The following is a 27,673-nucleotide window of genomic DNA, read 5'->3' as shown; positions in this document are numbered from 1 at the left end:
GTCTAGTTCAGATGTGTTGTACCTGGTGTGCTGTCAGTACAGGTGTTGAGTAGTAGTAAAAACAGGTAAACTAGGTGCTCAGGGGGGCGGGGTCAAACCTATGGACACGAGACATGGCAGGTTTAGTGATACAAACACACTGCTCAGGTGTGCAGTGTGCACAGGCGTGAGGAGTCACATGATGCAAGGAGGGTTCAGTTTGTGATAAAGGTCACATGACGATGATCCTGAAGGGGAAAAAAAGTCTTTCTCCTGCTTCCTGTCAGAACGCTGAGGAGCAGGTAATAATAATGCAGTTGTTGCCTTCAGGGACCTCAGTTTATAATGTGCTGTAGTTGTACACACCGTATTAACTGTGTTTAGATGATGTGTTCACTGTACAGCAGCTTTAATGATTCTCACAAGAGGTTTTATTTTGACAGAAAAGCTGCTGGTTCACATAAACTAATAACTATTTACTTTTAACTATTGACCAACTGTTTACTATTGACTGATCAATATCTATTTAGTCAGTAACGACCTCTGCCACAGAATGTTTCTCACTGTGACTTTCAAGATAAAATATTAAATATAAATATTGAAATGATTGTTAAACAGGTATTAATGTGTAAAACTCATTTAAAACATTTACAGAGTTTATCCAGCAGAGAGCGCCGATAACTTGTTTTTATACAATTAACCACCAAATGCATCGTTTCACATTCAAGGACCCGTCACAAACGTAAGAGGAAGACACAAGAAAGATGGCGTGTAGGTGAAGTGTTTCTGTCTGCAGGTAAAGAGTTACGAGCAGAAATAAAACTTTTTATGTGTTTCACTTTATAACGCTCACCATCAGTCAAAGTGTTCCCTCTGGAGTTCTGTAGAATAAAGCTTTTATTTTGAAGGGCCAGTTTCCTGTGCCTGTCTGGCCTCAGCTTGCACCAAACACAGAAACACGCGATAACAAAAACAAAACATTAATATTGTAAAATTGTTTTAATTTGAATTTTTAACATTTTATTAAAAGCATTGTTAAAACTTTGATCTGGTTTTACTCTGAAATAAAGTCGATCGTCTGAACGTCCTGTTTCACCTCTGCTGTGTGCAAACATTTACTCATCAGTCCATCTACAGATTATTTACTCATCAGTCCATCTACAGATTATTTACTCATCAGTCCATCTACAGATTATTTACTCTTCAGTCCATCTACAGATTATTTACTCATCAGTCTCTTTTCAAATGTTAAATAAACATCAAAGAGTCACAAAGATGTCTCAGACAGTTTGTTCACCAGGGGTCCAAATCCCCAGAGAGGTTCAGGTCATGTCTACACTAAAACCTTTTCTCCATGTTTTGACCTTTCGTCCACACACCGGGTTATATCGCCGCCTGTTGGAGTGGCATTCTCATGACAGCGTTTCTGTTGTGTTTTTGCTTTTTGTGGATGGTGGTTTTTTGGAAACAAAGGAGGGAAAATCTCTGTTTTGAAGAATACCTGTGTAGACATGGCCTCAGAAACCAGGATCTCTGAGACCCTAAAGAAGCAGAACCTCTGAGACCTTAAAGAACCAGGATCTCTGAGACCTTAAAGAACCAGGATCTCTGAGACCCTAAAGAAGCAGGACCTCTGAGACCTTAAAGAACCAGGATCTCTGAGACCCTAAAGAACCAGGATCTCTGAGACCCTAAAGAACCAGGACCAGTAAACAAAGTAACAATTTTCCCCCCGCAGACAGTCTTTGTGCTAAGCTAGGCTAACAAGTCAGTTATCTGTATTTAACAGTGAAGTCAGTGATAAAGTTCTGGCTCAGTTTCACAAAGTGTGGTAAGTGTTCTTTAACTAGCAGCAGTACTCACAGTACCATCAGAACTGTGAGTTCTGTTGGGAGCAGCTGTGTCTCAGGACTGAGGCTTGTGTTACAGTGTGTACTACTGTGTGTTATTGTGTATTATTGTGTTTAGTGTGTATTAGTGTGTATTAGTGTGTATTACTGTGTGTAATCAGAGTAGTTTCAGCTCTGTCTCCACCCGCCAGCTCTGCTCAAAGACAGGAAGTGAGCGTCCCTGTGATCAGCTGATGAGTTCTGGTCCAGTCAGGTGAGAGCAGTGCTGTGATTGGTCAGACATTAATGACCACATCGTCCTCTTCCTCTTTCACCTCCTCCTGTAAAGTGTCCATTGACTCCCTCCTTCTCCTCGCCCCTGCTCCCCTCCCCTCCTCCGCGTGCTCCTCCTCGGGGGGGCCACAGGGGGGTGCAATGATGTACCTGTAGTCTCCTCCGATGGCCAGTGCGGCCCCCGACCCCAACATCAGCCAGTCCTGCTCCTCCTGCTCCTCCCTGTGCTGCCAGGCCACGCTCCAGCTCGGAGCTCCTGCTGCCAGCACCTCCTCCCCGACTCCTCCCCCCTCCTCCCCATCCAGGTTCACGTAGAGCAGAGGCTCCTTCAGCGGCGGGGCAGGGGATAGGCTGAGCCACAGTGCCTCCAGCTGGTCGACCAGATGCTTGAAACTGGGACGACATTTTGGGACGGGACTCCAGCAGCTGTGCATGATGTCATAACTGTCACAAACACCAACGAGGAAGAAGGACACGTCACAAACAGAACATCAGATTCTACCAAGCGGCAACCTCCAGTGTTGAAAAATGAAGCCAATGCGGAAGTGCAAAAAACTGCAGTTCCTCGAGTGGCCACTTGAGGCTCCAGAAAACAAGAAATAACATTACAGCAGGTGGGAAAATGCCCATTTTTACAGCAGAAATAAACATGTTTACAGCCTGGTACAAAAAACGGTTTTATTATAAATAGCTAATTTCATTGTTCAAGATAACTGTACGGGGGGTGAATTTTTTTAAACACACCCGTTTTAATTATATTAAGCCTTAAATCATAGGGGCCGGATCACTTGATTGACAGGTGGATCCTGCTGGCTGTCTGCTAGACGTCAACACAGACACAGACACTGAGCTTACCTTCACCTGTTTGTGTTGTTGGAGACTTTTGGGGATTTTTTCATTCAAAGTTTGGACAAATAATCTCTCTGTGGGATTTATGGAACTTTATGGCCGTGCAAGAAGTCTGAGCTCCAGCTTTTCGGTGAGTTAAATGTTATTGTATTGGAATATTTTTAGCACTAAGTAGCAGGTATACTGTGCTAGCTTTAGCTGCTTGTTAGCCTGTGCAGTGTTTATTTATTTAATGGTCGGTCAGTAAATAGAAGTCAGGAGTTGTTGGCTTTTCCCCGGAGAGATTACAGCGGACCGTAGTGATGAAGAGACCGGTCCTTTACGTTTCCCTTTACGTGTCGGCTCGCCGCTCTCTCACCGGGCGAGCGAGCAGCGAGTCCGCTACTTCTTTAGTCTGATGACTGAACACCTGCAGTCAGTCACTGACAGAATCTCCTCCTGGCAAAGTCAAACAGTCTATGGATAATAACCGCTAGCTACGCTGAGGAGCATATAGCCTAGCTTCATAGCCGTAGCTGGCTGATTCATGCGGCCCGCCCATCAAGCTCAGCCATAGGCTGTAGCTCTGTTGCGCTCTGCCTCTTTGCCCGTCTCTGGATTAGCCAGCTCTGGCATTTCCAATATGGCGACCCCCAGCGGCGGCGCAATTCGGGCTTCAAGACGCTGCTTCAGAAACCAATGGGTGACGTCACTGAGACTACGTCCATTATTTATACAGTCTATGGATTCTACCTGTGAAGGTGTACACGCAGCCTGAAAGGCAAAACCCAGGGCCCACACCACTCAATAATACAAACCTGCTTCTATTAATCAAAGCCATAAAGTCATGGCTGTGTGTGTGTGTGTGTGTGTGTGTGTGTGTGTGTGCGCGTGTGTAAACGTGTATATAAATGTGTGTGTGTAAACGAGTGTATATGAATGTGTGTGTGTGTGTGTGCGTGTGTAAACGTGTATATAAATGTGTGTGTGTAAACGAGTGTATATAAATGTGTGTGTGTGCGTGTGCGTGTGCGCGTGTTTGTGTGTGTGTGTGTGTGTGTGTGTGTGTGTGTTTGTGTGTGTGTGTGTGTGTGTGTGTGTGTGTGTGTGTGTGTGTGTGTGTGTGTGTGTTGCTCACATGTCATCCCTGCAGTCGGCCGGTCTCTTCAGTCGCTCTCCTTTGATCAGGAACTCGTAGATCTCAGAGTTTTCCACGCCGGGGTACGGAGTCTGACCCCGAGTCATGACCTCCCACATCGTCACGCCGAATGCCCACTGACACGCGCACACACACACACACACACACACACACAAAGTGAGAGACCAGCAGTATTTAAGGATTCTACAGTACTGTGTGTGTGTGTGTGTGTGTGTGTGTGTGTGCGTGTGTGCGTGCGTACCACGTCGCTCTGTGTGGTGTACACGTTGTCAGCCAGACTCTCCAGAGCGATCCACTTCACAGGCAGTTTGGAAACTGAACCCTGTCGGTAATAATCTCCACTGTAGATCTTCTTAGAGAGGCCAAAGTCTGCTACACACACCGCCATGTTCTCATCCAGCCTGAACACACACACGCACACACACACATGCACACACTATGAAGTTCCATACGTTTCAATAAACATGCTCAGCTATCAACTGAACGTGTCACACGCGCGCGCTTTGACGCCTGTGCAGCAAAGCAACGCCTGACGTGTCATGTAGTTTCCCCAATGACGTATAACGGTCACGTGTTCACGCGCGTGATGACTGCTGCAGGCGCGTAATCACACGACGCGGAGTGACTACGCGTAACATTTAACCCTAACCCTAACCCTAACCCTGAATCTACAATGCTGTAATCTAATCCTCACTGTATAGAGACTTAAATAAATAGATTAATACACAGATTAATAAAATACAAAGTTTGGAACCAAAAGGCTGGTAGGGCTGGTAGGACCCACCCTCAACTTCGGGTGCCTAGTATCAAAAATACGAACGCGCGTGTGTGTGTGGACGCTTAACAAAACAGTGACAGACGTGTGTGCACACGCTGTAAGTACAGTACGCATGTTCTTGTTACGCGTGATGTAGTGTGCGCACGCGTACCAAAATTTACTATGTTTATCACGCGTGCACACACACACGTTGCTGCGCATGTGTCTGCTAATATTGATATGGATAGACCTCCATACATACGCACTCACACGTTTAAAAAAATAACCTCTTTTTATGTTTAGTTTATTTTTTAATGTAAAGTGTTTTTGTTTTCAGTTTCTCTTTCAGCTTGTGTCTTTATCTTTATATTATAGGCGATATAACATACAATATATGTCATGTATTATATTTAAGATATATTATGCTTGTAGTATATTATATCATATTATCATATATAAATAGAACATATGTAATAATCTATACGCTGCTCGATGGACTCACATGCAGTTTCTGGCAGCGAGGTCTCTGTGGATGATGTTTCTGCTGCTCAGATACTCCATCCCCCGAGAGATGTCCAACATGAAGCGCAGTAGAGTCTGCAGGGACAGGTCCTGCAACAGAGGAGGACCGGGTCAGGACCAGGTCAGGACCAGGTCAGGACAAAATGAGGCCCGGGTGATGACCTGGTTAACTGTTGATACCTGCAGGTCTCAACCACTTTCACCTGACTGAATTTATGGTTTATCGTAGAGGTAATAAAATGTAAATGTTTTCGTACAAATGGACTCTCTCCCAGTCTGGACAGCAGCAGGAACGTGTGCAGGTCTCCATGCTTCATGAACGGTAGAACCACCATCGGAATTGGCAGCCGCTGGCCAGGACGCCGGTGAAGACTCACACCTATTTGAGAGGAAGAACTGTCAATCACACCATGTGACCTTTGACCCCTGGTCATGTGTGTTTGTGTGTTTGTTACCGATGAGCTGGATGACGTTGGGGTGGTGGAAGTCCTTCATGTAGGCCGCCTCCTTCAGACACTGCTCGATGTCACCTGATGAAGTGATGTCAGCTGCAGCACACACACACTTCATCACTGTCTACACACTGAAGCTTTAAAAAATGTGTGTTATTGACAGTTTGAATGACTGGTTAGGCTTTCTTTAAATGTTACATTTGAATAAACAAACACTTTGATTGTTCACATTCAAACAAACTTTTTTTTTTTTTTAAGATTATTTTTTTGGCTTTTTGCCTTTATTCGATAGGAAAGCTGAAGAGAGACAGGAAATGTGGGGAGTAGAGCGTGGGGGCTGACATGCACAAATGATCGGCAGACCGGGAGTCGAACCTGCGATCAGTGCGACGAGGACTGTAGCCTCTGTATATGGGGCGCCTGCTCTACCGACTGAGCCAAACCAGCGCCCCCAAACAAACTATTTTATATGAACACAAACTCGATGACATCATTAGAAATTCTGACTGAACCTGGATCAGCTCTGTGACGGCCCCTGCACAGCATTAGTGTCTTGTATTCATGCATATGTGTTTCCTTGCAGAGGAGCTGGTTGATGAGCTGCAGCTATATGGAGCACCTGGGCCCGACTCTCTCTCTCTCCCTCTGGACTCGACGCCAGCACCATCGTTGGTTTGGTTCTTTGTGTTAGTGCACATCTCACCACACCACATCACGCACCCACATGTACACCACTGATAATACAGATTTCACACGTCTCCTAGCCTTTGTAAACTCCTCAGTTTAACTTCATTTTGTAATAAATTCTTCATTAACTCGTGTCCCTTCCCGTTGTTTGTCACGCCTTACGGGCCGGGTTATGACACCTCTCTGATGTCATCACTCTGCACTTCCTGTCACCACACTGACCAAAATAAACCAAAGAAGAAGAAACTTCATACTTACATTTCAGCACTTTGACCGCCACCTTCTGGACAGATAAATCCTCTGTCTTCAGGAACGCTTCACGCACCGACCCAAACTCACCTGCACACACACACACACACACACGCACACACACACACACACACACACACACACACACACACGTCAGGTCAGTCTGAACCAGGTGTTCCTCATAAACTGGACTCTGTAAAGGATCCTGGAGGATTGTTTAAGACTTAAAAACAGTGTAGTAACCTTTCACCTCTTCCCTTCCCCAGCTACCTCACTTCCTGAAGTTCACTTCCTTGTGTCTCCTTTCCTCATCATTGGATCGTCAATGGACTAAGTCTTCGTTAGTGTGATTTAATTCAGCTAATCGCTCCTTATTTAAAGACTGCACTCACTCTTTCACCTTCACATGGGGAGGCAGTTTAGTGTGATGAGACTACCCATGTGCGTTTTGTTCCCCCTTCATTAAACTCCATGTCTGTATTTTGAAGAAATGAACCTTGTTAAAAAACCCTGAAGTTTCCTGGCTGATGCATTCTGCCCTGATGCCCATGGTGATAGTCAAACTCTTAATTTAAACCTCCTCCTGAACAAACAGTTTGTGACTGAAGCTCCTCCCAGATTCCTTTTATTACCCCTCCAGTGAGTTCTGGATCTGTCAGTGTCAGGATCTATTTTAACCTCACTGTCTAACTGTCTAACTGCTGGTAGCTATATGTACTGTGTGTGTGTGCGTGTGTGTTACCTTTTCCCAGCATGTGTCCTAGTGTTAGCAGCCTCTCTGGGATCAGAACATCCTGCAGTTTGTTTTTCAGGTCATCGTTTATACCCAGACTGTCCACTGGAGGGAAACACACACACACTTATCATGGACCGTTGATTTTAAATCAATGCAGCACAAGCAGAGAAATTGTTGGTTTTATTGCCGCGTTCTTTTCAAAAACTACATTGCCCATAATGCCCTTCTCCCTATGAGAGTTCTGACAGTGACAGGCCGCTAGAGGCTCACGTAGCCTTTATAGTTGTTTTTTTCAGTCGACTCATGTCAGACGTAGTCTCAGTCTGTCGGTGGTTTGTTGTTGGTCTGTCGCACAGACGGATTTTATTGGCTGACAGGCGGCAGGTAAATACAGGTAAATACAGGCAGTTGTGTTTGGTGTACACAGACTGTTGAAGGACATTCACTGTCAAACTGCTGATCACACTTCACAGCACACAAACATTTGTTGTACTCTTTGTCTGAGCTGCAGCTTCTGACCTCCACAACCGATTCCAGAATCATCCTCCGGTCATCCAGCACATCTTGTGTGTTTTTTAAAATTTCTTTCTTTCTTTTTATATTCAGTTTAAAAGAAGTCAGTGATAGTTGTCGGTACAGCCATGTTACACTAACAGGTGCTGCTAACAGCAGCTCATTCAGACCTGAGAAACAGGTTGTCTCGGTTATGTCAGAGGGGGTCGCAGTGTCAGAACAGTCTGGGGCAGCAGCGTATCACAGCTCATATTGACTGACGGGAAGGTAACACCTGCAGAGGTCACCGGCCAATCAGATCTTTGACACATCAGAGGGACAAACAATCACAACATCGAATCTCTGTTTAATCTATCCAGCAGGAAACGGCATAGCAGGTCAGAGTGAACCGAGACAGTGCCGATCAAAACCAACAACTAATCAGATGTGGTCCGGGATCAAAGTGACCAACCAAAGCAGTAAGATGGACTGAAGGTCAAACCAGCCACAGTGCAAACTTCCTGCTGCTAAACCAGCTGTTGGTGACTCACGTGTCGACTCCTGAAGCTCTGAACAGTTTCTGTTGAAGGATCGAGCTGCCGTGAAGGAAACTGAGCTCTCAGGACCCGGAGACTTAAAGACAGACCTGCAGACAGAGAGACGGACTGTGTTAATATAAAGTGAAATATATCGTATGTTTATTATGTAAAGTATAAAACATATTATATATCACATTAACATGAGCCCCTGTTAAACTGCCAGTTCAAGGCGGTATTATTACGCCTCTGTTACGTTCCGTCTTCTATGTAAAACGCACGGAGGCTGAATGGTGGGGCGAAGTCGTTCCACCTCTGAGCCGGCATCAGAGGTAGTAACAGGAGAGAAACTGCGTCTGAAACGCCTTGTTTGTTTACACCTCGTGCATGTTTTGCTTCCGCAACGCCGGAACGCTGTAAAAACACACACTGGGGCGGCTTAACGCCGACGTTGCTTGGTCCAATGTAGAATGACAAAGGTGGCATGAGGATGGAGCTTCGTTACGGCGCTGAGGCAGAACCACAGTGTAAAAAAAAAAAGGCTATGAAGAGAAAAATTCCTTTAAATCTGACATCAGCTGCTTTCGTACCCAAACTGAGTCTCCTTCTCTCGGCGCTGAGCGAGGACAGTCAGCAGGAGGCCCACCACGGAGGCTACCAGCAGGCCGAGCAGAAGTCCGACCCACATGTGGCTCCGCTGGACCAGGACCTGGACTGAGGGACCAACAGGAGCCAATCAGACCACAAGACTAATAAATAAGCACGTTCTTCAACACGTTATTAACATGGATTAAACACACAGACACAGGTGTAGACTTTGTACCTGAGGCGGGCAGCACCAGCACGGGACGGCTCCACGGTCCACAGCCCACAGAGGTGCAGGCCGACACCTGGAAGGAGGAGTTAAAGAAACGACCTCCTCCTGACAGCTGAGCCCAGTTCTCCTTAAACAGAAGAGGCTCCTGTGGAGAGGAGGAGTCAGAGATAAACAAAGAGGAAGAGTAAGAGAGGAGGACTCCAATGTTGATGTGGGTGATGGTGGGGACTCCTGAAGGGGGTGATTAGGGGAACAGCCTGCCGATCAACAGATCTGCAGCTGTAAGTCTTAGACACTCAGGTAAAGAGAGGGGCGGAGAACTGCAAGGTCTTCTACTCCCACCACAAGATGGGAGGGGAGGTTTGGGACCTCAAAGAGTGTATCCTGTCTATAACCTCCATTGTGGAAGCAGCTGCTAGGATGGGGAACAACTGGTTTTCCTCAAGGAAGGCACACTGTTAGACACTCAGGGGGGGATATCAGAGCTTTGCTTAGGCTGCAGGGCTGCAGGGCTGCTGACCCCCTAGACTGGGTATTGTTAGGCCTTGGAAAGAACACAAATGCTGATCCAAAGAACAAATCCTCTGATGAGGAGGCAGAGTTTATCAAAGACCCAAGAGAAACCTCGCTCATATCCTTGCAGTAAAGAAGCTTCTCAGTAGCAGGGCGGCAGGTGACAATGAACCCTCTGGACTCTTCAGTGTTGACTGATGATCTGGGACAGTACCTGCGGAATGGCAGACTAGTGTGGTGATTCCCATTTAAAAAAGGGGACCTGAGGGTGAGCTCCAACTATCGGGGTATCACACTATTGAAGTTTATTCCAGGGTGTTGGAAAGGAGGCTCCGGCCTATGTTGAACCATCGTCGGGATCCCGCCCTGGCCTTGAAACAGTGGACCAACTCTATATGTTTCAGGGCTTGCTTTTGTTGACTTGGACTATGATCATGCCCCCCAGGCAGTCCTGTAACCTGTGGTCATGAACTCTGGGTGTCGGGGCTCAGCCTTAGCCAACGAGGCCGTGTGAACAAGCACTATAGTGTTAAAAGAATTGCTCAGATGAACATTAACATGATCATGAACATTGATTACCCAGTCACTGATATTTCTCACCTGCGGTTCTCCTCCCAGGGTCCACTGCACCTTGTAGGCCAGCAGCCTCCCCTGCAGCTCCTCCTCCTGCAGAGTGGCCCAGCTCAGAGTCAGCTGTTGCTCCGACAGCGAGAATGTCAGGTTCATGGGAGCTGCCGAGGGGACTGAACACAGAAACATCATGAGGCGTTTCCTCACTGCCCGTTAGCTCCACCAACCCCAGCAGAGAATGTTCACCAGTGTGTGTGTATGTGTATCTTTGACACTAGGAAGCAATGTCACAATGTCAAAGAACATAAGAAGTCAGCAGGTCATGTGACACATACACGAGTTCGGCTTCATCCAAGATGTAGAATCAGCCGATCAGCTTGCCTCTCTTTGTTCGATGTGTTGTCAAGTACTGTAGAGAGCAGTGATTATATAAAAAGATGGACGATATGACAGCTCCCTAAAAGTGAAGCCAAAACATTTCTATCGCCTGCTGACTGGATGCAGTATCTTGTGAAGTCTGACATCGACTGTAATGGGAATCCATTTCTGGCCCAAACGCTCCTTCAGTCATTATTAAACGACCTCGTAAACACAAGCAGCGGGCAGCGCGTACCCAGACACACACACACACACATACACACACCAAACTTTTCCCTCTCCATCAGCGTCTCTAATCTGCTGGTAAAACTCTCCATCATCCTTCTTCCCCTCTCCGTTTCTGCAGCACGGCCGAGGGTGCACACCTGGAAGTTCTATTGTCAACCTTAGCACACATTTACACAACGTTAGGTTTCCTTACCTCCAGGTGCGCTGCATATTAACACCTGCCGTGCGAGTTTGGTGAGGGAAACAGAGCGTCCCATTTCTGGATATCAAATATCCCGATATGCTGCGCGTTCATGATCACGCGAGGTCATCATTACGTCTTTTGTTTGTTTCATATTAAGATGGTTAAAATGTATAAAATCTTATTATAAAATGTGTTAAAAGTTTAAAAGCTCATGGCACTTGAAATAATAAGATAATACATTTGTGGTTAAAAATTATGTTATTAATAACGCCCAGTGGGAGGGGCTTCAGGTATATGAGGTGCTGCCTTGGACTTGGTCAGTCTGGAGTTTGTTACAGAGGAGGTAACTGCTGAGAGAACTGATTTTGCACTTCTGCTATTTGTTGTGTGTTTTTGTGACAGTGAGTTTATGTGGAACTCCTGCATTATTTCTTTGTAAATTTTGTATATAATATTTATCCTGTTTTTCACATTGTCCACATTCTTTGTTGTAAATACTCACTGCACTTTGGGAGGCCGGTAATAAATTACACCATCACTGCATTTTTCGGCTCCGCCTGTGGTTTTCCCAATTGGTTGGAGGAGTTTAAGAGAGAACCCCGCTACAGGTTAGAGCAACAATCTGTAGCCACTCCAGTCCACTTGGTAAGATAGCCCACTCCCGATCAGGCTGAAAGTTTCTATAAGGATCATTCATGATTCTGTGAGTGCCGGAGCTTTTGTTTTTCTCCTTTTGTTTTTCTGTCAACCCGTGTATACATGCACGATAACCCAAACCCCCATACACGTCAGAGACACGTCAGAGACACGTTACACGCACGTCAGAGACACGTCAGAGACACGTTACACGCACGTCAGAGACACGTTACACGCATGTCAGAGACGCACGTTAGAGACATGTTACACATACGTCAGAGTCACGTTACACGTATGTCAGAGACACGTTACATGTGCGTCAGAGACACGTTACATGTGCGTCAGAGACACATCAGAGACACGTTACACGTACGTCAGAGACACGCTACACGTACGTCAGAGACACGTTACACATACGTCAGAGACACGTTACATGTGCGTCAGAGACACATCAGAGACACGTCAGAGACATGTTACACATACGTAAGAGACACGTCAGAGACACGTTACACGCACGTCAGAGACACGTCAGAGACACGTCAGAGACACATTACACGCACGTCAGAGACATTACACGCACGTCAGAGACATGTTACACATACGTCAGAGACACGTCAGAGACACGTTACACGCACGTCAGAGACACGTTACATGTGCGTCAGAGACACATCAGAGACACATTACACGTACGTCAGAGACACGTCAGAGACACGTTACACGCACGTCAGAGACACGTTACATGTACGTCAGAGACACGTTACACGTATGTCAGAGACACGTTACATGTACGTCAGAGACACGTTACACGTATGTCAGAGACACGTTACATGTACGTCAGAGACACGTCAGAGACACTTAAAATGTACGTCAGAGAGACATTACATGTGCGTCAGAGACACATCAGAGACACGTCAGAGTCACGTTACACGTATGTCAGAGACACGTTATACGTACGTCAGAGACATGTTACACGTACGTCAGAGACACGTTACATGTGCGTCAGAGACACATCAGAGACACGTTACACGTACGTCAGAGACACGCTACACGTACGTCAGAGACACGTTACACGCACGTCAGAGACACGTTACACGTGCGTCAGAGACACATCAGAGACACATTACACGTACGTCAGAGACACGTCAGAGACACGTTACACGCACGTCAGAGACACATTACACGCACGTCAGAGACATGTTACACATACGTAAGAGACACGTCAGAGACACGTAAGAGACACGTTACACGTACGTCAGAGACACGTTACACGCACGTCAGAGACACGTCAGAGACACGTTACACGCACGTCAGAGACATGTTACACGTACGTCAGAGACACGTCAGAGACACGTTACATGTGCGTCAGAGACACGTTACACATACGTCAGAGACACATCAGAGACACGTCAGAGACACGTTACACATACGTCAGAGTCACGTTACACGTATGTCAGAGACACGTAAAATGTACGTCAGAGACACGTCAGAGACACGTAAAATGTACGTCAGAGACACGTTACATGTACGTCAGAGACACGTTACACGTATGTCAGAGACACGTTACATGTACGTCAGAGACACGTCAGAGACACGTCAGAGACACGTAAAATGTACGTCAGAGACACGTTACACGTATGTCAGAGACACGTTACATGTACGTCAGAGACACATCAGAGACACGTCAGAGACACGTCAGAGTCACGTAAAATGTACGTCAGAGACACGTTACACGTAGGTCAGGGACACGTTACACGTACGTCAGAGACACGATACATGTACGTCAGAGACACGTCAGAGACACGTCAGAGACACATCAGAGTCACGTTAAATGTACGTCAGAGACACGTTACACGTACGTCAGAGACACATCAGAGACACGTCAGAGTCACGTTAAATGTGCGTCAGAGACACGTTACACACTTGTCAGAGACACGTTACACACTTGTCAGACACGTTACACGTATGTCAGAGACACGTTACATGTACGGCAGAGACACGATACATGTAAGTCAGAGACACGTTACACACTTGTCAGACACGTTACATGTACATCAGAGACACGTTACACACTATTCTGGCTAACCCTAACCCTAATTACGATGAGAGGAGGTGGAGAGTCATTCTTCTTTTACACAGTCCATGTTAGACAGCACATCAGCTTTTTTCCTGTTTACAGACATCAGCTGAGCTGCTGACTTCCTGTTCTGTCAGCAGTGATACATTAAACAACAGCTTATCCTCTGACAGCAGCGTTCCACTGAACTCTGTTCAGTTGTGGAAGAAATGTTGGATTCTGTTTAAAGAGATGAAATGAAGATCAGAGTTTGTAAATGAAACTGAGGCTGCTCTGAGGTCAGAGTTCACGCTGCAGCCTGCAGGGGGCGCCACAGAGACAGCTCCATCCTGTCAGAGGGATTTAGAACACAAACAAAAGCTGATTGTACGGAGAGGACTGAAATCTACTGGCGACCATCCAGCTGGACCACACACACGCACGCACGCACGCACGTTGATTCAATGACTGTACATAAAGATGGACGACCTGTTTATAGAGATTAATAAGAAGCTAAATCATCAGCGATTCTACATTTCTATGTAGAATCTGTAGATAGAGATTACCTCTCACCTGACTCAGGTGTCTGCAGGTGCAGCCAGGGGGAGAAGGGCGACGCCCCCACCTCATTCACACAGGAGACTCTGACGCTGTAGTTACTGTGACTCCTCAGACCTGACAGAACGAGGAGGTGAGGAGGAACCACAACCTCCTGCTGAGGGAGGTCCATTCTCCGGACTGAACGCCTCAACAGCTGAGGAGAACATAGAGAGGAGGAGGAGCGAGTGATATAGTTAAAATCTTTTCAATAAATAATAATAGTATAATAATAGTATAATAAAATACATTTTTTATGAGAGACAGGTAATGTGGGGATGAGAGAGTGGGGGATGACATGCACCAAATGATCAGCAGACCGGAAGTCGAACCTGCAATCAGTGCATCGAGGACTGTAGCCTCTGTTCACGGAGCACCTGCTGTACCAACTGAGCTGAACCAGCGCCCCGTGATCAGTCTTCAGCAAACCCAGAGTGTGTGTGCGTCTGTCTGTCTGTGTGAGCACACGGGACGGACATCAACACAAGCAAGGAGTGACCAAAGTCAGCGTCTCAACACATGCTTGTCAGAGACGCACACACACACACACACACACACACACACACACACACACACACACAGGTACGTCCTTCCTGTAAATGCATTGATTGAGGTTGTTTTCTTTTACATACTGACGTTCTTATTCTGTTTTGTGCAGCTGTGTAGTGTCAAGCTCATTAGTCGGGTTTGATCGTTTTGACAGGTAACTAAGAGCCTCCTTCACCTGCTGCGAAACCGAGATCACAGGTGGAAAAAATACAAAATACAATGTTTGTTTTTGAAAAATGTGCAGCTCATGACGAATGTGAACCGAGCTGACAGGTAGAAAGAGAGATACAGGGAGAGCTGCCCAGCAGGTACAGCAGGTGAAGGTGTGCGCAGTTACAGCAGGTGAAGGTGCGCGCAGGTACAGCAGGTGAAGGTGCGTGCAGGTACAGCAGGTGAAGGTAGGCGCAGGTACAGCAGGTGAAGGTAGGCGCAGGTACAGCAGGTGAAGGTGCGCGCACGTACAGCAGGTGAAGGTGCGCGCAGGTACAGCAGGGGAATGTAGGCGCAGGTACAGCAGGTGAATGTGGCCACAGGTACAGCAGGTGAAGGTGCGCACAGGTACAGCAGGGGAATGTAGGCGCAGGTACAGCAGGTGAAGGTGCGCGCAGGTACAGCAGGTGAAGGTGCGCGCAGGTACAGCAGGTGAAGGTAGGCGCAGGTACAGCAGGTGAAGGTGCGCGCAGGTACAGCAGGTGAAGGTAGGCGCAGGTACAGCAGGTGAAGGTAGGCGCAGGTACAGCAGGTGAAGGTGCACGCAGGTACAGCAGGTGAATGTTGGCGCAGGTACAGCAGGTGAAGGTGTGAATGGAGCACAGTTCTAAAGGAATTGGTTCGCTGAAGTCCCCAGGGTGATGTCAGGACATGTTCAGGAGTGCAGAGCATGTGTGAAAGGGGCTTACCTGGATAATGCAGGTAGACAGCTCAGAGTGTCCAGTGAATCCTGGTTTCCATGACAACGTGGCATTGTTGTCATCCATCCTGAGGACCTGCAGCTCGACCGGCGCCGTGGGCAACACTGGGACAGAGAGGAGACTGTTCACTAAACCCCACCCCCGAAGAGCTATCAACCAATCACAGCTCAGGCACAGCAGGTGTGTCAGAGTGTGTTTCTACATATTATACATCTGTTGATCCAAAGTTTTTAATGCTATGCTAACATTAGATGTTAAAGGTTACTGGTTTAATGAAGTCTTTAACTATGGAGCCCCTAAAGAGACATGGTGCACATCACAAACTAGCCCGAACTCATGACAGAGTTTCCCGTGCGCACGAGAAACTGTTTGCATGTCAAACTCCCGGCACGCAGTCATATGCGTAATTTATTTTACAACATTACTTATGTATAACGTCACATGAACACGTGTTTTTTATTGCTGCCCTTCGAAACAGAATTAACACAGAAATCAAATAACACAATCCATAGACTACATGCCACTGAAAGACCAACTTTCACCGCTACGCCATTGATTGTGAGTGGCGCGTTTATATTTAATTCCCTACCAACTCAATGTGTCATCGTAATAAGTAACGTTATGTCACTCAGTTAATATGTTGGGCATGTGGTGGTGATCCCACAGATGCTGCATCAAGTTCGATGTGTTTGACACTTTAGCTTCAACTTTTTTTTCCCGGCAGGTTTTGCAAACGGGGAATCCATCGTCTTGAATAAGGTCCAGGTCCTCCTTGGTGTACCTGAAATGCCCCCATACTGCCGTTTTCACTCGTTTCTTCGGTGAATACAAAAGCTTGGCTGCTCGGTCCCTCTGCCATATTAAAGCTAATGTAGCCTCCAGGTCTCTTGATAAGCACGGTACATGAGGCTGGTGCACCACAGGTGTCACGTTGTTTTCATTCCGTGTAAGTAGTGCCACAAAAAATGTACCGGCCCCTTTTTTAAGAGAGAGAACAGAAAGCCTTGGTGTAGCGGAGTTTTCACGTTTGTGCTCACAGCGTCTCTCTTCATGTTTGTTTCTGTTGGGCAGTGGGATCGCTTCAGTAGCTATCAATCCGTGCTTAAACATAGTGCAGTGACCTGTATGTGTTCTGCGTGTGCAGGGGCACAGTGGAAAGAAGGAAGTTTAATATGCCGGTCCGAGCTCAGTTTATGTTAGAACAAAGGCTGAAATCCGCCGCGTAAATAGCAACACACTTGCCTGCAAGCACACGTGGCTCTTAAAGGGAATGAGAGCTGACACTCTGATTGGTTTGATTCATGTTATCGCCAAAAACACACCTATGAATAATGCAGGAACTTAAACCAATTTCTGTGCACAGCTTTACCTGCAAAAGTAGACACACCCTAAATCTCAGCGACATGCGCTTTAGACCGTCTGCCGTGTAAAGAGAGCCCAAAGAGTTTCTCGTGCTAACGGGTTAGTTTGTGATGCACACCAGAACCTTTTTTTCTGCCCATATCCCTTTAGGGGCTCCAGAGTTAACAAACGTTTATCAATAATGAAACTTCACCTTTGATATGAACACTTCCTGTTCTAGAGACTGAGATCCCTCTGGTGTTCTTGGCTTCACAATAAAACTTCACACTGCTGTTCACCCCTACAGACAGACAGACAGACAGACAGGCAGACAGACAGGCAGACAGAAAGGGCAGACAGTTTTTTCTCCACAGTAAGAAAAAGTAAGAAATAAATATTTTAATTGTAAAAGTTTGAAATTGTAATTATTTAATACTTAAAAAAAAAATATATTTGTTTTTTTTACAGAGATGACAGATTAACACACAGTTCCCATAATGCACCTGGACAAAGCCTCACTGCAAATAAACTCAGCTAAACATTTCTCACCTTGGACCTGAAGGACGGAGGGAGACGGACTGGGCTCTCCCTCCTGGACTCCCCCAAACCACCACAGCACTTCCACTGGCTTGGGGGGGCCGACCGCTGCACAGGTGAGGTTAAAAGGAGCGTTAGGGAGCGTCGCCACATCCTGTGGCTCCACCAGAAAGTGAGGGACTCCTGCAGGAGAAGCAGGAGGTAAAGGGTTAATAAGGAGAGCATGGTGGGTAAACTGCTGGGAGGAGGAGACAGTTAGGAGGGGAACACTGACGATGACGAGATGAGGGGGAGGAGTCATTCATGATGTGCTCAGCGTCAGAGCAGGTGGGAGGAAAAAGGAGCCTGTCAGGCTGCTGAAACAGCTGTGGGACTGAGAGGCGTTCAATTTCTCCAAATGCTGTAAACAGACAAACATATGGTGCGTTCAGGATCCTCACCTTCCACTGTGATCCAGGCTCGTTCAGAGGAAAACGTCCGACCGTGGAACTCAACCTCACACCAGTACTGACCCGCATCCTGCTGCTGGACCGACTTCACACTGGAAACATGAACACACAGAACCTGAGAACTGGACCCAGGAACTAAACTAAAAGCCCCCTAGCGCCCCCTGCTGACAGGTTACGTCTGTTTAGCGCCCCCTACTGGTCTCCTGAGCTTGGGACTTTGACCTTTGTTGGAATCTAGGTTTTAATCGGATTAGGCGTTGCTGCTCTCAGAGCCACACAGACCTGAGATCAGTTTATGAGGAAACATTCAGGCTGTTTAAACTCTGACAGTGATCCCAGTCGGATATTTTTCTCCCAGCAGCCTCTGGGAGCTGGGAGCCGGATTCTTCAGGTTAGAGAACTCATTATAATCACAACATGTTGACACCTGCAGCTAAAGACAGGTTTAACATTAGGCTCCACAAAGTTTATAAACATGGAGGTTTCATCAGAGAAACAACAAGAACTGATCACATGAAGTTAAATATAATTTACAGAAAGTTGGAGAAAGTGGGGAGGAGGAACAGGAGGAACAGGAGGACTAAGAGGAGGAGGAGGAGGAGGAGCATAAGTAAGAGGGTACACTATGAAGCAGGATCAGGTGTTATCGAGGTAACTTCAGGTTTAACTCTTTTCAGTACTATGAAGGTGATTCACTTCTTACCAGAAGAGATCACCATGGTAACTTATGCTAAACACCTGATCTGCTCCAGATCAGGTGATGTTGGAGATAAGAGAGGGAGGATGGAGAGAGAGCGGTCAAACACTTCCTGTTTACTGTCTGATTTTAAGAAATATATTCATGACAGATATTCATCGAGCTTTACTGACACATCTACAGCAGAGACTGATCACAACACTGAAGCCTGGTACCTGTCAAACTTGAAACTGCTTTAAACTTTGATTTTATATTTATTTTATTAGCTCTATGATTCTGTTTGATACGGCTGAGAGAATGAGTCTGTTATAAAAACATGTAATGTGACAGTTTGCCCTGATCTCCTTTGTCAGCATACTGAAGCCTGATAACCAAGAGATACCTGGGTCTGTTGAACTCACTTCATAGACCTCAGGAGGAGGAGGAGGCCTTCAGAGCAGCTCTGCCTGTATTTACTGTTTAACCATCAAACAGCAGAAACACCAACAGACACCCTCAGCCTCACCCCAGAGCAGCAGTCTGACTACAATCTAATCTAAGCTATCTGCTATTGGCTATCACCAGACAACGACCTCTGGGAGTGACGGTGAACTTTGCGGGCATTCTGGTGGAACCAGCGTTTAAAGATAAACGACTTCCAGCCAAGACTTCCTGTTCCATGTGCTGCATTGTTCACAGTCCAGTAGCATCCATGTGTTCGGATCAAAGACAAGTGCACTTAGGAACAGGAGGAGGAACAGGGGGAGGAACAGGGGGAGGAACAGGAGGAGGAACAGGAGAAGGAACAGGGGGAGGAACAGGAGAAGGAACAGGAGGAGGAACAGGAGGAGGAACAGGAGGAGGAGGAACAGGGGGAGGAACAGGGGGAGGAACAGGAGGAGGAACAGGAGAAGGAACAGGGGGAGGAACAGGAGAAGGAACAGGAGGAGGAACAGGAGGAGGAACAGGAGGAGGAGGAACAGGGGGAGGAACAGGGGGAGGAACAGGAGGAGGAACAGGGGGAGGAACAGGAGAAGGAACAGGGGGAGGAACAGGAGAAGGAACAGGAGGAGGAACAGGAGGAGGAACAGGAGGAGGAGGAACAGGGGGAGGAACAGGGGGAGGAACAGGAGGAGGAACAGGGGGAGGAACAGGAGAAGGAACAGGGGGAGGAACAGGAGGAGCAGGAACAGGAGGAGCAGGAACAGGAGGAGGAGGAACAAGAGGAGGAACAGGGGGAGGAACAGGAGGAACAGGAACAGGAGGAACAGGAACAGGAGGAGGAACAGGAGGAGGAACAGGAGAAGGAACAGGGGGAGGAACAGGAGGAGGAACAGGAGGAACAGGAACAGGAGGAGGAACAGGAGAAGGAACAGGAGGAACAGGAACAGGAGGAGGAACAGGAAGAGGAACAGGGGGAGGAACAGGAGGAGGAACAGGAGAAGGAACAGGGGGAGGAACAGGAGGAGGAACAGGAGGAGGAACAGGGGGAGGAACAGGGGGAGGAACAGGAGGAGGAACAGGGGGAGGAACAGGAGGAGGAACAGGAGAAGGAACAGGGGGAGGAACAGGAGGAGGAGGAACAGGAGAAGGAACAGGGGGAGGAACAGGAGGAGGAGGAACAGGAGGAGGAACAGGAGGAGGAACAGGAGGAACAGGAACAGGAGGAACAGGAGGAGGAACAGGAGGAGGAACAGGAGAAGGAACAGGGGGAGGAACAGGAGGAGCAGGAACAGGAGGAGGAGGAACAAGAGGAGGAACAGGGGGAGGAACAGGAGGAACAGGAACAGGAGGAACAGGAACAGGAGGAGGAACAGGAGAAGGAACAGGGGGAGGAACAGGAGGAAAAGGAACAGGAGGAGGAACAGGGGGAGGAACAGGAGGAACAGGAACAGGAGGAGGAACAGGGGGAGGAACAGGGGGAGGAACAGGAGCAGGGAAAAGGAGGAAAAGGAACAAGAGGAGGAACAGGAGGAGGAACAGGAGAAGGAACAGGAGGAGGAACAGGGGGAGGAACAGGGGGAGGAACAGGAGGAACAGGGGGAGGAACAGGAGAAGGAACAGGAGGAAAAGGAACAGGAGGAGGAACAGGAGGAGGAACAGGAGAAGGAACAGGAGGAAAAGGAACAGGAGAAGGAACAGGAGGAGGAACAGGAGGAGGAACAGGGGGAGGAACAGGAGAAGGAACAGGGGGAGGAACAGGAGGAGCAGGAACAGGAGGAGGAGGAACAAGAGGAGGAACAGGGGGAGGAACAGGAGGAACAGGAAAAGGAACAGGAGGAACAGGAACAGGAGCAGGAACAGGAGGAACAGGAACAGGAGCAGGAACAGGAGGAACAGGAACAGGAGCAGGAACAGGAGGAGCAGGAACAGGAGGAAAAGTAGGAGGAACAGGAGCAGGAACAGGAGGAGCAGGAACAGGAGGAAAAGTAGGAGGAACAGGAACAGGAGCAGGAACAGGAGGAAAAGTAGGAGGAACAGGAACAGGAGGAGGAACAGGAGGAGGAACAGGGGGAGGAACAGGAACAGGAACAGTAGCAGGAACAGGAGGAAAAGTAGGAGGAACAGGAGGAGCAGGAACAGGAACAGAAACAGGAGCAGGAGCAGGAACAGGAACAGGAACAGTAGCAGGAACAGTAGCAGGAACAGGAGGAGGAACAGGAGGAGGAACAGGAGGAGGAACAGGGGGAGGAACAGGGGGAGGAACAGGGGGAGGAACAGGAACAGTAGCAGGAACAGGAGGAAAAGTAGGAGGAACAGGAGGAGCAGGAACAGGAACAGAAACAGGAGCAGGAGCAGGAGCAGGAACAGGAACAGGAACAGTAGCAGGAACAGGAGGAAAAGTAGGAGGAACAGGAGCAGCTCTGCCTGTATTTACTGTTGAACCATCAAACAGCAGAATCATATATTTACATTGTGTAACACCATATTTAAAACGTGTGAACCTGTGGAAGGTCTCCCAGTGCGTCTCTCCCAGCGTGATGAACATCTGGTCCGTGCTGTAAAGTTTTTCTCCGTCTTTCATCCAAACGATTTCCGGCTCCGACACTCCGACAACTGCGCAGCCGAGCCGAGCCGCGTTCCCCTGAGACACCGTCTGATTGGACGGATGTTTGGTGAAGAACACACCTGCAGGTGGAGGAGGAGACGGAGACAGGACAAGAGCAGGAGGAGGAGGATACAAGAATGATTAATATCAGCCTTTCATCACGACTATGCTATTGCTTATTTTACACATCTGTGCCATTCATATTGGCTTTGTAACCATAATCATGTATTTTCTGTTGCTGCTCTGTCTGTCTCCATCCTGTATCTCCGTCTCTCGGCCCGTCCAGTCTCTTCAGATGTTCAACACGGTTCTGCTCGAGGTTTCTGCCTCTGTGCCAAATGTTGCTGAGTGCTGCTCACGGTGATTCATGTTGGTCTCTCTCTAAATAAATGCCTTCAGATAACTTTGGTTATGATTTGGTGCTGTACAAATAAAATGTGATTGATCGAAGAGAAGACAAGATGGGGGAGACAAGAGGAGGAGACAAGAGGAGGAGACGAGGAGACAAGAAGACAAGAAGACAAGAAGAGGAGACAAGAGGAGGAGACAAGAGGAGGAGGAGGAGGAGGAGACGAGGAGACAAGAAGAGGAGACAAGAAGAGGAGACGAAGAGACAAGAAGAGGAGACGAGGAGACAAGAAGAGGAGACAAGAGGAGACAAGAGGAGGAGACAAGAGGAGCAAGAGGAGACAAGAGGAGGAGACAAGAAGAGGAGGAGGAGACAAGAAGAGGAGGAGACAAGAGGACGAGGAGGAGGAGGAGACAAGAGGAGGAGGAGAAAAGAATAGGAGGAGGAGACAAGAAGAGCAAGAGGAGGAGACAAGAAGAGGAGACAAGAGGAGGCAAGAAGAGCAAGAGGAGGAGACAAGAGGAGGAGACAAGAGGAGGCAAGAAGAGCAAGAGGAGGAGACAAGAGGAGGAGACAAGAAGAGGAGACAAGAGGAGGCAAGAAGAGCAAGAGGAGGAGACAAGAGGAGGAGACGAGGAGACAAGAAGACAAGAAGAGCAAGAAGAGGAGACAAGAGGAGGAGACAAGAGGAGGAGGAGGAAGAGGAGACAAGAGGAGGAGGAGGAGGAGGAGGAGACGAGGAGACAAGAGGAGGCAAGAAGAGGAGACAAGAAGAGGAGGAGGAGGAGGAGACAAGAAGAGGAGGAGACAAGAAGAGGAGGAGGAGGAGGAGACAAGAAGAGGAGGAGGAGACAAGAGACAAGAAGAGGAGGAGGAGGAGACAAGAGACAAGAAGAGGAGGAGGAGGAGGAGACAAGAAGAGGAGGAGACAAGAGGAGGAGGAGGAGGAGACAGCAGAATGTTTCAGCAGAATGTTCCAAATGAAATGTCAGGAGAACGTCAGGTAGCCAATGTCAGCGCAGCAGGTAATTCTCGGGAACATTCAGGCGAGCGAGCGGGCGGAGGGTAACTTCAGGGTCACTCATGAACATAGGAAATTTGAGTCTCTGTAACTTTGTGAAATCTGACTGATTTAAACAAATCACACAAACGATCATGGAGCTGCTGATTGATTTGTTATAAACTGATCAACTCTGAGATCAGCTGATGTACAGCAAAGTATGCTGGGAAACAAGAGAGATGATATCATCAACCACAAACAGACATCCCATTAGAGGAAGAGAAGATGACATCACCAACTTTAAACTCTTGGCTGGTGATGATGTCATCATTTAGCGGATTGTAATGACATCATCATGCAGAGACAGAGCTGAGTTCAGGGACTGTCTGGCCCAATCCCAATCTCCACCCTAAAGCCTGAGCACTGAACACTCACGGACTTTAATGGCGTCAGGCGTGAGTGCGTGAGTGCGTGAGGGTCTGAGACGTGCATAAAAATGAGGAATGGGACGCACTATCATGGCATCGCACGTTGCCTGGAAACCAGACGGGCCATTAAATGTAATAAGAAAAGAAGCCGACCTGCAGCATGTATCTGTGTGACTTACAGTGTTTATTTTAAGATGAGATCAGCTTTATGTAACAAACTATCAACAGTCAGAAAGGCATTGATGAATATTTAATTGTTGTCACTTACAGATAAACGTATTAGCGGTTCCCGTCACCGTCCACGCTCACATTGTTTACATTTCTGATTATTTTTTGGTCAAACTTTACTGAACGACTTCAATGTACGAACATTTGTTTACATTTAGTGGGGGGGCTGGACAATCACGTTTGTATACGTCACCAAGTTCGCTATGAACTCTGGGTAAGTCCTACAGGAAAGTCCGTAGATATGCGGACTCACGGAAAGTCGGTAATTTGGCGCTGTGAAGTCCACATCAGAGCCGTCACACACTCTGTGATCTGACAGTGGGACAGCACTAAGCACACACACACTGACCGGGATGCGCCTCAAAGTCCGTGAGTCCGTGAGTGTGGAGATTGGCATTGGGCCTCTGAGCCGGAGCACTGAACCCTCACAGACTTTAATGGCATCAGGGGTGCAGTGTGTGTGTGTGTGTGTGTGTGTGTGTGTGTGTCTCACAGTGTTGACATATTTGAAGATAAGACCAGCTTTATTTAACTATCAAAAGTCAGAAAGGCATTCATTAATGCAAATATCTAATTGTTGTCACTTACAGATCAACGTATTGCTGTTCCCATCACCGTCCACGCTCACATTGTTTACTTCAATTTTTTTTGTTCAAACTTCATTGACGAACATTTGTTTACATTAAGTGGGGGGCTGGACAATCACGTTTGTATACGTCACCAACTTTGCTATGAACTGTGGGTAAGTCCCACAGGAAAGTCTGTGTAAGGTCTGCAGATATGCAGACTCATAGAAAGTCTGTAGTTTAGCGTTGAATAGTGCGCAGCAGAGCCCTCACGCACTCTGTGATCTGATGGTGGGACAGCACTCGCACACTCACCGGGAACGTGCCTCAAAGTCTGTGAGTCCGTGACTGTGGATATTGGGCCACACTTTTTTTTGCGCACATTCATCTTTCTCATACAAACCTACAGATTACATTACCCACAAGGCTCGTAGACATAAATTATAACACGAAGTGATTTCAGACCAAATTCAATTGACAAATTATTTTCATTATCATGAAAATCCACAAAATTTCTGTTTGAAACATCAACAAGCTGCCAAACACGTTTAGTTTTTAAGGCTCCGTTTCCTGAAGTTGAACTCTTTTTCTACCATCAGAGACTTTAATGTCATGTGACCTTTGACCTCCTGTCTGCAGGTGTGACACTAAAAGGCTCACACTGATTCATAAAGGGTAAATATTCTGATCAGACTTTTTAATTTATATTTATATATATGACTCAAAACCGTCCTCTTTAAAAAGGAGCCTGTTCTTAAAGCTCTCACCTGTTGTTCTTTTTTCTGCAGCACTTTGTTTTTTTGAATGTAAAGCATGTGATAACTATAAAGTAATAAACATACACACCAATCAGCCACAACATTATGACCACTGCAAGGGTTGAGTAAATAACATTGATGATCTTGTTACAATGGCCCCTGTCAGTGGGGGGGGATGTTAGGCAGCAAGTCAACATTTTGTCCTCGAGGTTGACGTGGTGGAAGCAGGAAAAATGGGCGAGTGTGAGCGATTTTGACAAGGACAACTGGGCCAGAGCATCTCCAAACCTGCAGCTCTTGTGGGGTGTTCCCGGTCTGCAGGGGTCAGGACCTACCAAAGAGGTCCAAGGAAGGAAAACCAGTCAACCGGTGACAGGGTCATGGGCGGCCAAGGCTCATTGATGCGCGTGGGGAGCGAGGGCCCGTGTGGTCCGATCCAACAGAAGAGCTACTGAAGCTCAAACTGATAAAACAGTTAATGCTGGTTCTGATGGAAAGGTGTCAGAACACACAGAGCATCACAGGTTGTTGTGTATGAGGCTGTGTAGCTGCAGACCGGTCAGGGTGCCCATGCTGACCCCGTCCACCACTGGAAGCTTCTACAATGAGCAGGTGAGCATCAGAGCTGGACCACGGAGCGATGGAAGAAGGCAGCCTGGTCTGATGAATCACGTTTTCTTTTACATCATGTGGATGGCCAGGTGCATGTGCGTCTCTTACCTGGGGAACACATGGCACCAGGATGCATTATGGGAAGAAGGCGAGCCGGCGGAGGCAGTGTGATGCTTTCGATGTTCTGCTGGGAAACCTTGGGTCCTGCCGTTCATGTGGATGTTACTTTGACACGTACCACCTACCTGAACATTGCTGCAGACCAAGTCCACCCCTTCATGGACACAGTATTCCCTAATGGCAGTGGCCTCTCTCAGCAGGATGATGTTCCCTGCCACACTGCAGACATGGTTCAGGAATGGTTTGAGGAACGGCGAGTTCAAGGTGTTGACTCGGCCTCCAGATTCTCCAGATCTCAGTCCAATGGAGCGTCTGTGGGATGTGCTGGACAAACAATTCCGATCCATGGAGGCCCCACCTCGCAGCTTACAGGATTTAAAGGATCTGCTGCTCACGTCTTGGTGCCAGATACCTCAGCACACCTTCAGAGGTCTGGTTTCAGTTTTCACAGTTAAACTATTACTACAATAATTTTATTCTGTTAATTTATTTTCCTGGTGATCTTTTTTGACATGTGTTGCGAAAACTTGAAGCTTTTTCCACACGCATCTTTTTGTTCTTCTTTAATAGACAACTGGGTTGAAGGTGCTTTTAAAGGTTGCTGATTTGCGTCCTAAAAATAGATGATCAAAACTTTAACTGCATAACTGGTGGGATAATAAATTCTGTGTGGAGCTCAGCCCTGAACCTGCACTTTGCCCAGTGGGACCTGTTTAAACGTGCGGTCAGCGTCTCCGCGCAAAACCCCATTCGAAAATTACGACATTCAAGAAATCTGAGCTTCTTTGACATTTTTATGGAGTAGAGACACATTTCAGGCCTCTTTCAGCTCTCGCGACTTTCGCGGTGATTTCGGCGTAAATACAACAACAAACTAACACTTTAATTTAAATGAGAATTAAAGTTTCTGCTCATTAAGGCTGCTCACACACTGCCCTCCGAGTGAACCTTTATTCATCAGAAAACACACATTAAGCTACTTCAGATTTTCTGCTGCTTGCTATGTTGGCTGTGAGCCGAGAGACGTTGAGCTTTTTAGGATTTATTTCAGGTTTCTGGCTGAGTGTTATCGCATGTAAGTATTTGCTGGAAAGTTAAAAACTTTAAAGTAGACTTCTTTCGAGTGGAGTTCGGCCTTGAAAATGTATCCCGATATACAAACGAAGACGAACTGTCCCGTACACTGAGCTACAGTTTGACGCTGAAAAATATGACCAAACCACAAACAGAGAAACACGGATAATTCAGACTCACCGCTTTCACAGGTCCCGTCATGACTCCAGAGAAGAATCACAAGAATCCACAGAATCAGCTTCATCCTCTCATAATTTCTGTCTGAGGATCTTTTAAACCCTCATTCACTTAACCGGGCAAGCTCGGCTCGGCTCGGCTTACGTCGGCCCCCACTCCCTCACTGAAGCCCCATTCCAGCTGGACAAACACTTTCCTCCGGGGAAAAGTGGAGGATAAATCTGTAAATTAGCAGCAGAGGATTCGTTCAGCGGAGCGACGGAATCACCGAATGGCCAAGTAAAAAGTGATAAAAGTTCAAATTTGGTTCCCCGAAGCAGAAAGTTCATGTAAGTTTGTTATCAAACCGCAAA

At 47.3% G+C, this 27,673-nt stretch overlaps 1 protein-coding gene across 1 annotated transcript; it reads right to left on the bottom strand.

The window, feature by feature from the left end:
- Positions 1-613: 613 nt before the first annotated feature.
- tyro3 (TYRO3 protein tyrosine kinase) lies at positions 614-27,673 on the bottom strand. The gene is made up of 19 exons (XM_069661851.1): positions 27,324-27,673; positions 21,905-22,088; positions 18,275-18,375; positions 17,847-18,017; positions 17,512-17,598; positions 15,945-16,060; positions 14,473-14,653; positions 10,451-10,593; positions 9,344-9,482; positions 9,111-9,234; positions 8,536-8,630; positions 7,499-7,594; positions 6,766-6,846; positions 5,824-5,916; positions 5,626-5,747; positions 5,349-5,458; positions 4,331-4,490; positions 4,069-4,205; positions 614-2,546 (listed from the first exon to the last, which is right to left on the bottom strand). Exons 1-19 carry the CDS (start codon positions 27,385-27,387, stop codon positions 2,105-2,107), a joined length of 2,646 nt encoding a protein of 881 aa, XP_069517952.1. The 5' UTR covers positions 27,388-27,673; the 3' UTR covers positions 614-2,104.

Source organism: Semicossyphus pulcher, unplaced genomic scaffold, assembly GCF_022749685.1.
Source record: "Semicossyphus pulcher isolate SPU_LCO1_2020_fin unplaced genomic scaffold, fSemPul1.0.p SCAF_14, whole genome shotgun sequence".
NCBI lineage: Eukaryota > Metazoa > Chordata > Actinopteri > Labriformes > Labridae > Semicossyphus > Semicossyphus pulcher.
The sequence above is the reverse complement of the archived record's forward strand: the minus strand, read 5'-3'. Positions and strand labels throughout refer to the sequence as shown.

Coding starts and splice junctions, on each gene's coding strand:
- tyro3 (XM_069661851.1), bottom strand. CDS start 27,387: ATGAAGCTGATTCTGTGGATTCTTGTGATTCTTCTCTGGAGTCATGAC. Junction 18,376..21,904: donor CACTGGGAGACCTTCCACAG/GTTCACACGTTT, acceptor TCATGTTTCCAG/TGTGAAGTCGGTCCAGCAGC. Junction 8,631..9,110: donor GAGAAGGAGACTCAGTTTGG/GTACGAAAGCAG, acceptor CTCTGTCTGCAG/GTCTGTCTTTAAGTCTCCGG.